The sequence below is a fragment of the Seriola aureovittata genome, chromosome 7, assembly GCF_021018895.1.
Source record: "Seriola aureovittata isolate HTS-2021-v1 ecotype China chromosome 7, ASM2101889v1, whole genome shotgun sequence".
NCBI classification, from domain to species: domain Eukaryota; kingdom Metazoa; phylum Chordata; class Actinopteri; order Carangiformes; family Carangidae; genus Seriola; species Seriola aureovittata.
Window position 1 is genome coordinate 14,834,821 of NC_079370.1, and position 14,466 is coordinate 14,849,286.

General features: G+C 38.9%; 2 protein-coding genes across 2 annotated transcripts; both read right to left on the bottom strand.

Annotated features, from left to right (window-relative positions):
- Positions 1–1,196: 1,196 nt before the first annotated feature.
- On the bottom strand, positions 1,197–3,249 carry hoxa13b (homeobox A13b). The gene is made up of 2 exons (XM_056381307.1): positions 2,575–3,249; positions 1,197–2,322 (listed from the first exon to the last, which is right to left on the bottom strand). The coding sequence occupies exons 1-2, from the start codon at positions 3,206–3,208 to the stop codon at positions 2,084–2,086; spliced, it is 873 nt and encodes a 290-aa protein (XP_056237282.1). The 5' UTR covers positions 3,209–3,249; the 3' UTR covers positions 1,197–2,083.
- A 3,738-nt stretch (positions 3,250–6,987) lies between these two features.
- Positions 6,988–14,120, bottom strand: hibadhb (3-hydroxyisobutyrate dehydrogenase b). The gene is made up of 8 exons (XM_056381694.1): positions 14,015–14,120; positions 12,970–13,130; positions 12,748–12,857; positions 12,541–12,662; positions 8,794–8,927; positions 8,489–8,565; positions 8,224–8,380; positions 6,988–7,748 (listed from the first exon to the last, which is right to left on the bottom strand). Exons 1-8 carry the CDS (start codon positions 14,082–14,084, stop codon positions 7,590–7,592), a joined length of 990 nt encoding a protein of 329 aa, XP_056237669.1. The 5' UTR covers positions 14,085–14,120; the 3' UTR covers positions 6,988–7,589.
- Positions 14,121–14,466: the final 346 nt, after the last annotated feature.

Here is a 14,466-nt window from a genome sequence, read left to right on the forward strand (position 1 = left end):
ATCAGTTTTAGGTTTTTGTTCCAAACCGAAACGGACACAACCACCATTTGTTCTTGAACGCAAAATGAGGAAACATTCCTCTTCATGAAGGACAGCTCATAAAGAGGGTACATTTATATTAAAAAACAGCACCTCGTAGCCTATTTTTGATTTCTGATTGTGAGTATTAATAGATAAATAGGCGCATGGATTGTGAATAATGTTTTTCCATTTATGAACAGGCATTTAAGAAACGAAATTTTAAATTGCACTCAAAAAACAAAAATAAATAAATAAATGTAGCTCCAAGAATATTGTTTGTTGGCGCAGTCCCACTCCATCAGTCCCACGTTGCTTTGGCATTTCAAATGCATTTAAAGAAATGATGCGCTGATGAAACATGAATGAAAAGCGAATGATTCAATCCATCTTTTCCCACTCTCATTTTTAACAAATCAGTCAAACTGATCTTTGTACTAAAAGTAAAATTAGCTCAAACACCATTGACCAAAATATATCACTTAATATGAATACATTTCATATAAAAGGCCAATGATTATAATAATAATAATAATAATAATAATAATTATATAGTCGTTATCATGGCTTTTTCGTTGTGTCAAGACTTGGAAAAGGTTTCATTTATTATATTTATCAAATGCGTGATTACTCTAATATTCCTATAATTTTTCTATAGTTGTACAATATAATATATAGGCCTTAGTTTCCTATAGAATTTATACAATACTATATAATATAAATACTGTCGTTAAGTTTTTGAGTTCTTTCCTTAATTGCCAAAGTTGATACGATACATTTTTATTAATAACAGGTAAGGTTATTAGGTATGAAGTAACAGTTAGCCTATTTCTCACACGCGCGCGCGCACGCAATGCTTCTGTGAAGGTAGAGACACACAGATGATGGACAGACAGAAGCTGTGCTGACAGGGCTTCACCACTAGATGGCGACATAAACTGTTACTGGTTGAGGCTCTGAGCTCTGTGCTGCAGGCCTGTTGGCCTGTTACACCGTCCTCTGTTTAGGGAATATACTGTAACCATTTGTAGATGATATTGTTTTACCGCGAGAAGGATCGGTAAAGCCTACTCATAAACGATCAAGCACCCGTGTTCAATTTGGAGTAAAACAGATGAATGAAAATGACAACATCACAATGCGTCTCTCAAACATTTATTGTCAAAAAACTTCGGCTATTGCAGTCAAAAAAGGGAGAATAGATAGTTGCAGTCAGATAGTATTTACATGTTTAAATACGCCCACGGTTTCAGTACTTTTCCTGACTGACAGGCAGAAGTTGCATAGGTCCGCCTGTCGACAGGCGAGTTATTCTGAGCGGAAACCCTGTGTCTGGAAGAAAAGACAAAGTGTTGAAATGCTCAGACTGCCTCACGTTTAATAAGGTTTCATCAGATACTGGCTGATTAACAGATCAACTGAACAGATGAGATGAAGTGACTGAATTTCTAAAGCTGTAGCCTATAGTGTGAATTATTTTGTTCTAAATCTTCAAGTGGTGAAATACAGTTTATGTAAAGAATTTAATTATGTAAACACCAAAAAAAAAGTGCTGGAGGAGAGATGTGTTTCTTTTCTCTTTAGTGTGAATGAACTCGGAAAATATAATTTTCCAGATTCATTATGGGTTATTTCATTATGAGCCTATTTGTTTGGCTTTGCGGGTTTTGCATTGTCCTGACCACAGACTGAAGATGACAGTTTCGCCACTGTCTGAAGAGGGAAAGCTGGAGCTGAAGCGAGAGGCTTCAGCTTGAACTTCTTGTGTTGATTAAGTGGAATTAAAAGCGCTGGAGAGTCTTATCATTTGGTGGATATTTTAAGGAGATCATACATCCCTCGCAGAATTGCCTTGGTCAACATGTTGCAAGCCATTTCCGATCTTCTGTCAACAGGCCGCATCGCCTGGTTCCAATTAAAATGTGAGGAAGGAAATGTGCAGGTCAAAACACAGCCGCGCTGGCGACAAAGAACCCGTTCATAATGTAATAAATTATAGCACAGTTTTTTGGATGAAAGCGCATCCATGTCCACCTCTCGCCTCCACATTTCAGTATCTCCAGAGCTAACTGGAGCTCTTGAATTTATTAACGATCTTCTTCTCCTTCACGCGCCTGTTCTGAAACCAGATTGTCACTTGTCTCTCTGTCAGGTTCGTCTGCGCGGATATCCTTCTCCTTTTGTCCTTGGTGATGAATTTATTGGTGGCGTACTCTCTCTCTAGTTCTTTGAGCTGCACCTTGGTGTATGGCACACGCTTCTTTCGCCCACGGCGGATAGAGCTATCTCCACCAGATATAGAGTCTGTGGAGGAGGGAAAAAAAATGCAGTGTCACATTTTGATCTGCTCCATTGCGTCAGAATTTTTTTTTTTTTTGCAAAAATTAAATCGTTTTTTGTTTTTTAAAAATTGTTCTATTCTTTTTGGTGAATTATGCAGTGGAAAATATCTATTTTTTCATAAGACATTACATGCACATATTTTTTTGCAAGTTTAATTCCACATTCCCATGAACAATGCATATTTCTGTGCTAATAAAACAATAAAATAAATACCTTGTAACGAGGATTTCCACAGAGGATTTGACTGGGGCTGCTCCTTGCTGCAGTAAACTTGACCACTCCAGCCATTGGTGATGGCCCATGGCTGGTAGGGCTCCATGGGCAGCAGGGGCTCATGTCTTGGCTCAGCTGGAGCACTGAGCGCAGGTACGACAGGGACATCCAAGTAGCTGGGTTGGTAGGGACCCGATGAATAACCCTGATAAAAAGCAAATTCTTTCGCCCTGGTCGAGAACTCCTCTCCGGACACCGATGAGTCCATGTATTTATCGCCATAGCCAGAGGGCTGAGCGCAAGCCTTGACGCTGCCGTGAGACATCCGACATGGGTAATAACTGCTGCCAAAATATCCATAGGGCAAAGATGCATTGGGTGAGCTCTGAGTGGCAGAACAGGGGCTACATTGTTTGCCAGGCTCCCCCATGCCAGAGACTGGCACCTCACTCGCAGTGTAGGTGGTGCTGGGAGCCAGCGAGGTTGGATGCGCTAACAAATTCCTGCACTGGTTTGCAGCAAAATTACCTCCAGTGAACCCTTCCATGTTCTTGCTTCTTTCATCCAAGCCGTTGTCGTAGAGAAACATCACCGGGTCAATCCAGTGCGAATGGAGGAGTAATGAAGCGGTCATAGCATGCCCTACATCGAGACGACCAACTCTTTTTCAAAATCCCCTCGACTGAACAGAGACAGGGACTCGGGCAGAGTAACGATACCCACACGCCTGAGTACATAAAGATCGCAAGGTTATTGGCCAGGGCCAAGCACGTGATATGCAAAGGAGATGATAAACGTCTAGACATCAGATAATGCAGATCAAACTGTGTGTTTGTGAAGATGTACAGTACATCAGCATATCCATGTTTTTTATGCAAACACGCCCCACAGGCTTTTTTTCTCCAATCTCAAGTGATATTGTGAATGTTGAAGAGAGAGAAGCTGGGATGTGAAGACAATCTTCTCTATCAAATAGTGCAAGCAGAGCAGGCTTATATGACGAATTGTGTAATAACATGGCGTGAGAAAAAAAAACGAAGTGATATATGCATTTGTTTGAGCAGAACTGATGCGCAATTACGCGTGCCATTAAAGTTATACGCGCCTTTACTTCAAGGGTGAAGCAAAAAGGATTTAAGATATTTGGATTAAAATGATTTTGGTTTTATAGCTTAAGATTGTAGCTTTTTTTATGCGCTTTCAGTCAAAAGTTCAGGCTTTAACAGAATGTGCCATCATGTTGTTAAATGACGGATTTACATACAATAAATACATATCTCTTAGAGATATTCAAAATTCATATTACAGCACCATTAATACATTTACTCATCCTCACATTTGGCAGTGTGACGTGTCAATGTAAACACAAGGTGTCCACAAAATTTCAAAAGCATGCCACATTTGGCTGCACTCTTCCTCATACCGGTTGGACGCGGCTGGAGGCCAAGGTCAAGTTGAAAGTTGCAGTCTGGCCAAATAGGCACCTCAGGCCAGGAAGCTCGAAGCGAAAACACAGCTTAGTGGAGGAGAGGAGATCTCATCGACGGAATGTGCTCGTTTTTTTTAGGACAAATAACCTTCATTTGTTTTGTTTTTCGTCTACTTTACTCCTTCACGTCAGGCTTTGGGAATAAAAATAAAAATCTATAGGATTGCATAGTCAAAATCAAAACTCAAAATAGATCATTTTGTTTGTCTAACAGTAAAAAAAAAAAAGTGACTCATAGGGGAATAAACCAGTCTATGCCTGTACGTTTCTACACTCTGGATACCTCCACAGGTGGGCTCGTGTTTTCCTCCTCCGCAGTACGCAGAGCTAAAAACAGTTTACGGTACACATTGTTTACGCTTTACGCCTACACGACACTAAAACCTTCAGTGGTGTAGGAGTCCGGTGACAGACGAGGTTAAGATTAGTGTCACTCTAAATAGTTTTAAAACTTTCAGATCGTGCGTCTTTCGTTTTTTGTTTTACATTTCTATATTGAAGAGAGACCACAGAAGGAGAGGAATGTATACCCACCTAAATTTGAGCACCTTTTTATTTTTAATAGAGTTTTCCCACCTTTTGAGGCTGTAAATCTTTATGGCCCAAGTTCATAGCTTGTAGGCAAGAGTGAGTATTGGTCTACATTTCAGGGAAAAAACAGCACAATGTTTTACGTTGCTGAATAAGTTCAAGTCATTTTTTGTTTCAATGTCAACGTCCTGATAACCGACCTTATGGTCGACTAATCGGCTTTTTATTTAGCCTACTGCTATAGCACAGTGCATTTGAACAGAAAGAAATTACACTTTCTTAAAAACTGGGAGAAGTGAGTGTTAGCTGGACAGGAATCATCTCACATCAGTGGGCGGCTGAACTGTATTGTCACATGAGCAGTTAAATTGTCTAGTTTGTTGATAAAGAAGCATTGCATTTATTCATTTAATTTCCAGTTCAATATGTCGTCAAAACATACACACACATACGCAGGGGGGTGGGGGTGGGGTGGGGCTTTTGTTCACATACATGCAAATGTGCAAAATAGCAATATTTATTTGAATAAAGCTATTATTTTGTGTCACTTTGTCTAAAAATTAAATGATAACCGAAACAGTTTTATTAATGACAGTGGTTGAAGCAGTGAGGCCGAATATAAATCATGTGTTACTCTAAATGTTTAATTATCACAAACGAAAAAAGCGTTTTCACTGAAAGTGAAAACCGAACTAACGTCAATTTATCACTAAATACAACAATTTGTAAAGTCTAAAAACTACACGTGTCATGGGAAATAAAAAATAAATAGTCCTATATTGTAATCAGCTGAATTAAGGGAGACGGCTTCACGGAGCCGATCTTAATAAAAACAATGAGGCTATGCCATGTAGGCCTATTGTATCTTATTGCTATGTTATATATTGTATTATTTTTACAATATAGGCTATTAATGTACTTTGGATCTAAATCGTGCTTTAAAGTTCCTAAAAAGCAGGATTTTGTTTCTGTTTTACAATATATAATAAAATATATTGTAAACTATTGGAAAAGTAAGGCTTCACCGAAACCACATAGGCTAGATTGGACAATAGACCTGTACGACTGTCATCGCATCAAATGCAAAATTAAAAAAAACAAACAATCAAAAAGCCCAACAACTTGGGATTGTTGCGCGTGAACACAAAATTGATTAAAAACAATCCGGGAGAGAAAAACGAAAGGAAATGTCATCTTAACAACACCTCTCCTGACGATCTGTGGGCACAAACTTAAAAATAGTTGGCTATGGGCGACATGCACCTTTTGACTGATGCACATGCAGCTGTTGCAAAATGACACAGGCCTATACACAAGGCATACATCTGTATCATCGCGGTGTTTAAGATTAAAACCACAAATAGAAGAAATCAAAGCTTATTAAAAAGTGCTGATCAGGAGGAATGACGCGCGCGCGCTGCAGTGGATGATGTCAGGGTCTGTGTGACACAATTTGCTGGAGGCCTGACACCAAAGAGCTGCTCTGTTTGCAGCACCTATCAAGCAGATGACAACACAACTCTTTGCCTACAGTGCTTAATGGACTTTTTATGGGTTTGTCTTGTGATCGCATGACCTATGGCACCTTGGCCCCTCAGTGGCTCTTGGCAAAGCACATCAGAAACATGCCGCCCTCCTGGTCTGGCCTAAGTGGTGATAGAGAAGACCCCCCACCCCACCCCCACCAAAAAAGGAAGAAAAATCACTGACTCGGACTACAGGGTGCAACAGTCGATTGCAACTTTCTTTCATATTTATGAAGTAGGCAACAACAACAAAAAAATAACTCCTCATTAAAGAAGAATTTCTAGCATCGGGATGAGATGTGCTGGATAATTTATTTCTAACTGAAAAAAAAAGTTGATGCGCTCTTATCGTTTGGAACAATGTTCAGGTCTAGTGATTTTCTCTCCGCATCGCGCCACTGCAGCCAGGCTCCTAAAGGCAAATGTTTGTCCTACATTTTATCTCGAGTATTGAACCAGTGGGACACAGGATGCAAACTAAAACATTTGGGAGCTATTTAACTTACTGGGGTTCAGAGTCATGAAGGGAAATTGTGCAATACAAGGCATTCAGAATTAAAATTGCCATTTCACCGCGAGAATCAGCATCTGTCTTCTTCTTCGTTTGAGGTTTGGCTGCATTTAAATGCAAGTTTGCGTCCCATGATTGAGTCCACGCAAAGATCTTCCCATGGAATCTGTGTGATAATTATTCCCACAACAACAACAACAACATCATCATTTGACAGTGCTACAACAAAACAGCCCAATCACTGAGTAAACATGGTGCCTGCAGTTTGCAAATATCATGTTAGAGTTAAGCTGAAGTTCCACAGAAGAAGAAAGGATGGACCATAAAGGAAGGTGGTAAATTAAATTTTCACAAAGTTAAAGACATCACAATTTGTCTTTATTTCCTACCAGGATATGACACTCTTATCCCAAAGTAACATTTCGAATGTGAAGAGAAATAACCCCTATGAACAGAAAAAAAGGCAACATAAAGAAATGATCACAAACAAAAGATAAATATGTGGAGACTAAACAATGTTTGCAGATGTTTAGCCTTGAAACAGACAGATTATGAGTTGTCTTCTTAACACCACAGATTCCCACCACACTGTTTGCATTTTCAGTAATGCAATCTGCAAAGCTGCCACTGCTCGACAGTTTACTCATCCTCTGGATCCACATCTGCAAATCTGGCAATTCACTTGCTTCTAAAACTAAAAAGGAGTGTGTTATTTCAGAAAGGCTAGATCACACAGGAAACATGATTTCCAATAGGAGAGAAGTGCTCACATGATCTGTCACACTGTCTTGGAGCTCTCTGTTGCTTCGTGTTTCACAACTTTGAAAAAAAAAAAAAAAAAAGAAAAGAAAAAAAAAAAAAGTGTCCTCAGTGCAAAATGCACCCTAACTACGCTATGTCAGTCCTGTGCAGGGCCAGGCCTGGCAAGGCAAGGCTGTGGACGGGGTGGAGGCTGACATTACTGGCCCTCCTCCTCACGCAGGAACTGGAATACGGAGGAGAAATCTTTATTGGCATAACCGCGTGCACACATCATACGGTACATCTGATGGGCTAAGGAGCCGAGGGGGACAGGAGTCTTTGTGTTGGTGGCTGTGTTCTGTGCGAGGCCTAAATCCTAAAAAAGAAAGAGCAGAAAAGAAAAACCAGTGGAGCTGAAAATTAAACTCTCAAACCAAAACCACCAGTCCACACACCACAGAGAATTTTTCTTTATGTTGTAATAATATGAGCTTGATTCCCTTTAAAGAGGGACGTAAACTGCAGCTGAGTAATTCACAGCATCATTTTAAGTTGTGTGACCAAAGACACAAATTCTTTTGAAAAAAAAAAAAAAAAAAAGAAATCCACATAAAGCAAAACATATTTTTGTATTGTTTTCGTTGCAAACATATTGCGGCTCATAGGAACAAATCATTTCTCTACAATAATCAGAGGAAATATACCTATTATAATCAGAAAATGTGCTTTATTACCTCATATTTGTGATTACAAGGCCTATGATGACATTTTTGTGGAAATACTAATGCCCAAACTGAGACACAGGCCCAGGAAATGGAGTCCTGTCGAGTTTAACATGACTTAAAACTGACCTTCGCCATCAACTGAGTGCCGAAGCCTCCCTGATAGTTATTCCCAGAGGGGACCCCCTCCATGACTCCAGGCACAGGGTTGTAGGTGTCACTAGACCAGCACCGGCCTGAACTCATGTTCAGGATTTTGGCCAACAGTTTAGGATCAAGACCAAGTCTGTGAATGAAGAAATTTTTTTTAATGTTACAGAAAATATATTGCAGCTGCATATACGGACAGGATTATTACAAGTTTCCTGTTGTTTGTGTCCAAAAGAGTGTTCACCTGATTCCCAAGTTCATCGTCTCTGACGTACCAATCATTCCAATTGCTAAAAGCATGTTGTTACAGATTTTAGCAGCCTGTAAGAGATGACAGAGTATTAGTAATCAATAACTGCAACGTATGCATCATATTTTAGGACTATTACAATTCTTATTCATACAAAAGTGGCTAACAAGTACATACACAGTTGATCAACTATTATCTTGCATTCAACTTTAAAACAATCAAAAACAAAAACACACACTTCATCTGAATCACAAATGCATCCCAACATTTCAGAGTTAATATGAAATATCTGTTCATACCTGTCCAGTTCCAACTTGACCACAGTAAACCACATTGGCTCCCATGCAGCTGAGTAGTTCTTTAGCTGCAGTAAATTCCTCCTCTGCTCCTCCGACCATAAAAGTCAGTTTGCCCGAACTAGCGGCACCCACACCTAGGAATGGGATATCATGCTTACATACAATGACCCATGTACAGGCATGCAGTGATGGTTGGTATCTAGCGCAGTATTTTCTGAAAGTTTAGATAGGATCAGTTTAAATAAAAGCAGATTGAAGGAAGCCATGATTTAACTAAAAGTCATAATGTTAATCAAAGCAACCTTCTCTAAAGTAGAAGGAATAGCAACTACCAGCCTTTATCATACTCGTTTAGCACAATATTAAAAAAAAAAAAAAAAAAGTTTTTCATTCATGTAGTGACTAAGAAAAACCTTCAATAAGAAAAAATTTAGACACTTTACACTGAAGTTCGTCTTTTCTTTTTAGAGCTCCAGAAACAGCATGAAAGGGTCAAACCTCCCCAAGAAGCCAAGTGTTTTGTTGCCTGACAACAGCCACACTGTATGGGTCCTCAGTCTACTTCACTACCCTTCATTGTCCTGATGGACAAAGCTTTCTTTGGAACATAGACAAACAGTACGACCAGAAATGTTTCATTGAGATAAAAAAAAAGAAAAAAAAAAAAGATAATGAAATAAATACAAGTTTAAATATCTTTGCTGCACATCGAGCCCAATCTCTCCCTCTTATTTCCTGTCAGCACTCTAAGAAAAATAATGAAATGCTTTATATAAAAAAAAAAAAAAAAGCAATCGTTAGGCTACAAAATACATTTATAAAAGTGTCTGAACATAATCCAGAATAAATAAAGACCTTAATGGACATGTCTATTAGAAATTTAATGCTTTTGAAGTGAGAGAAGAAAAAAACAGGATCGTTTTTCCTTCAGTAGTTTGGAAATACAGGGACTAACTTGGTGTAAATAGGGGACCTATGAATCTTATTCACAAAACAGAATTGCAATGTGCCTCGTATAAAAATTAACACAAATGAGAAAGCAGTATTGCATGCAAGGTTATAATAAATGGGAAACAATCAGTCATTTAAGTCTAAAACCAAGTCTGTCTTTAACAAAAAAAAATTGGATGAGGACAATAAGCCATTTAGCCTGTTCTCACTCAGCATGTCAGTCCAAAGCCTCAGGATTTAATTGGAAAAAGTTTGGTCAGCCTCTTCCTAGATTTAGGAACAGCTGTTTCTGGATCTATTGGTATATTTGACGATGCATTCAGGTTCACATGGGGTTAAAAGCTCGGTAACAACACAATAACCAGATGTAAGCCACATGGTTTTCAAGAAATTAACCAGCATACTTAATATATAATTAATCTTGAAGTTTACAGGAAGCTAATGGAGAGAGGCCAAAAATGGGTGTAATACAGTTCCCTCTCCCTAGTCTTTGTGAGCAGTCTGCCAGCAGCATTTTCTATTAAGTGGAAGTTAGAGACTGAACTGGTGGAGACAAGTGGGATTTTCAACAGTTAGGCCAAAAAAACAAAAAACAAATGCATGGGTAATGCATGAGTAATAGATTCACAGATAATAGTGGTAATTAAAGATGATATACGTGATGTAAAATGGAACTCATTTAACACAGCAAAGTCGACACCGAGATTTCTGCCGTTCACAGTAAAAACAGAGAAAGAAAGAAATATGACCAGTAGCTGTGTCAGAACGGATAACTGCATCTTCAGATTTGCTTTCATTATATGAGACTCAGATAAATCCAGTCTTAATGAATTTGAAGTCAGTTACTGAAATGAGAAATATCAGTGTTAACTGGATAACACTAAAAACTGACTTGTCCAAGAGGTGCCACACAGTATAGATGGAAAAGAAATTTGAGATTCAATCATTGAAGTAATTAACTGCATATAGGGGCGAGTATTAAAATATTTTTAAACAACTTCTCTATGATTTTGGATTAATGATAGATTTTTGCATCATTTAAAAATTATTAAAAATTGTGTTCCAATCTACTCTAAAAAAACACTTACAACATGCCCTGAAAGGACACCTATGTAAAGATCTGAACTTAATATCCAGTCCATGATTCAAAAGATTCGAGAAAAGGTGTCATTTCTTTCGTGAGTGGTACAAACACGATAAGTCTACTACATCTGTTATATGCCCTTTGGTTACAATAACAAAGCCGTTAGAGAACAGGTTTGTGGATTTTATCCAGGGGAAGCTGGAGCCAGTGGAACTTTAAACTACAGCAGCACGGTTGTTTTCCATCTAAAGAAGTACAAATTGTTTTTGGAGTATAAAAAATAACAAAAACAAAAGAAGAAGAAAAAAAAAACCTGACCAGCAGACATTTTTGTCAAAGATGATCCATTTCTTATTTAGGAATGTTTACTGGAAAACTGCGTGGTCGCTCCCTGTCAGAGATGTCCCAGATTGATTAACCCTTCCCGAGAAATTACTACATGCAATGTTTCTTCATAATACTTTTTTCCTCTACATCACCAGTTTCAAATTTTACTTATTTAGGAAAAATGAAAGATGGCAGTTATCTCGTCTGGTCCTTACATTTTTTTCCACACGAAAAAACAACTATTAGACACATGCTGACTCAATTACGTCCCCGCCACCATGTGTGCTTTTATGTTTAAGCTTTAACCACACTGGGTTAAACAGTCACAACCATGCCACTGTACTTCTTTTGATTACTGCCTGACCACTGGCGATGTTCAAAAAGCTTCATTTAGGAGCAAAAGCCTGGTGATAGACATGACATTAAAGTATGACATACACTTCAGTTTGCACTAGTTAAACTGCTGCTGCCACACACATGCACGCACACATACACACAGATACACAGAAGTTCAAGGCAGAAAGCAGGACGACTTTAATCCATGTGCACTACCACAGGACGGAAGCATATAAATCATTACTAATCTTTAGGGCCGCCAAACCATAAAATGGACCAACTTCAAGTCAAAGAAAGTGGCTGTCCTGACATTGACGAGGCCAAGTTCAAACAAACTGGCAGAAGCAGCTCCTCCTCTTCTTCCTCAGATAGAGGCTGTTGTTGGTGCACTTTATTAACAAGTGCTCCAGCAAAGAGCGGCATTAAGACTGAATTTGCCTCCCCCGAAATAGTACGTGCTTGTGTGTATTTTAGGTTCAACTTTACATAACATTAAAGCAGCTGGTGAGTACAGTTAATATGTTGCACAGCTGCATTTAAATCAAAGCCCCTTCCATGCAGTTTACACATACAACACATGTAGTTACAGTAATACATATAGGAGGCCATGGTATGACCAAGTATAATGTTGAATCTACATTATTATTGTTAATGCTATAAAATTGGAGGAATTCTTGATTTGATTTGCTTGAAAACACTAATATATACATATTTTAATAGATTGCCAGCTTATTAAACCCCTCGGTTTTCCTTCACCTATTTATTTCAGAGATGGTTTACTAAATATTAGAAGCACCTATAATGCATTTCAGGTCCCAGCACCACAAGGGTCACCAAAATGAGCATACAGTTTAACCTCTCAAAAACAGTTTAGACAACATTATAACCTTCACGATGGTAGCATTTATTGCAGGACTGTTGTATTTGAATTTGAATAATTTGAAGGTAATCTGATAAACTCACAACTCTATGTATGTATTTCAAGATTAGACAGCGAATTGGAATATAAATTATACAACCTAAATCATGATCACAAATGTGAAATGTACCTCCTGATACAGGTGCATCCATAAAAACTGCACCCATCTTCTCTGCAGCAGCAGCCATCTCCTTTGAAACAGCTGGGTCGATGGTGCTAGAGTCAATGAGGAGGGAGCCTTTCTTGACCTTTCTGTTGAGAAAAATATATAATGGTTAGGTGAATGATAGCTGCATGCAGTTAGCTTGCACATATTAAAAGAGAGACCAAAACGTACTTGAGAATGCCATTGGGTCCTGTGTACACATCTATGACATTGGGACTAGAGGGGAGCATGGTGATAATGCGGTCTGCCTTGTCTGCTACCTCAGCAGGATTATCCACAATCTGAGAAAACACACAAAAGCACGGGTCTAGAAGCAAACACACAGGGAAACATTTAAAAAAAAAAAAAAAAAAAAAAAAAAAAAAAAGACTTGTGTGGATTTTACTATCTCACCTGAGCACCCAGCTCTTGCACTTCTTTGCAGGACTCCGGGAACACATCTGTGGCAATGACTGGGTATCCATGCTTCAGCAAGTTCTTTGCCATTGGGTTTCCCATATTGCCCAGACCAATAAACCCCACCTGTGTCTTTGAGGCCATAGACCTTGTGGAGACTACAACATAATGGCCAAATGGATCAATGACAACACACACTATCCTTGTCACATAATCAGGAATTAAGAAAAAAAAAAAAGCTTATTATTTTTCAAGATGCCTAATTTTTACCAAACATGTTTTTGTAGATATCTATTTAGATTGTATTGGATAGGTAGAACATTTTATCTGGTGCTAATAAAGAAAAGTGTTGCTAAGCTGTGACTTCTTACCCTGGCCAAGAGTGCAGTTTATGTCTAATTTACATTTTAACCCATTGTAGTCGCCCTTCGGTGTCAAAGTCATCTGATTTAATGATACCCAAGCTTTTTCAGTGCTTACCTAAGTAGACCTTGATAACAGGTCAACACAAGCAACATCAATTCAGTGTTAGATGACATGCGCCAAAGATATAACTTTGAATCCTTAAGTTCATCTTCAAACTAAAAATAAAATGACTACATACTGTATATACACTTATGTGAGATTGTATTGTATTGTATCCCTCGCAGCCGCTCATTTGACTTCTGGTTGAGAGCCACCGACCATTTCTTTCAAAAGGTGCAGGGTGACTGACATTACATAATGTGCCTTAAATAAAACAGGCAGACGGGGTACAGTAGGACATAAGACCATATGCTGACCATTTTTAACCTCTGGCGTTTTGAAATACTGCAGCTCTGGCAAACAATTCGGCGCAAAATTTTAACAGAAAAGCCCCTCAACCAGCAAAGGAAACAACCAAACCCAATGTAATGGAAAAGAACTCAAACTTCTCTTCCAACATTTCCAGCAAAACTAGTGTTTTTTATGTCACATAGGGCCTTCGACTAACAACTTGAGCTTCTAACGTATGCGCAGCGACGTGCACTCTGCATTCACAGGCTCAGTTTTTTCTCCTTACCAAGTGCATAGTCGACATGCCTGCAACTCCTTCCAACTAGGCACCGAGACGCTCGGAACACAGCGGCCATGCTTCTTTCCTCTTGACCTTACGTGTGACGTAGAAGTACGTACGTTAATGACGATTCCTCTATCCAATCAAATAACAGAGCTGCGCAGCACGGCCTCCCAAATTCAGCCACTGAGCTATAGGGGGCGGGTCTGATATAAATATATATTCAGGCTCTCATATCAACAGTTAAGAGTTGTTAAATTTCTTTTTTAGTGCTTATATTTATGACGTTACATCAATGTAAATCTCTGAAGTCTCCCGAGACAGGCTGTACCTGCTTACAGCAGGTCTCACAGAAACTTTGTTTTGGGACTGTCTTATTGACAATGGTGGGAGAACCTCCTCAGGTCCTTTACTTCAGTAAAAGAAGCAGTACCACCTTGCAAAAATACTTAAGAAAA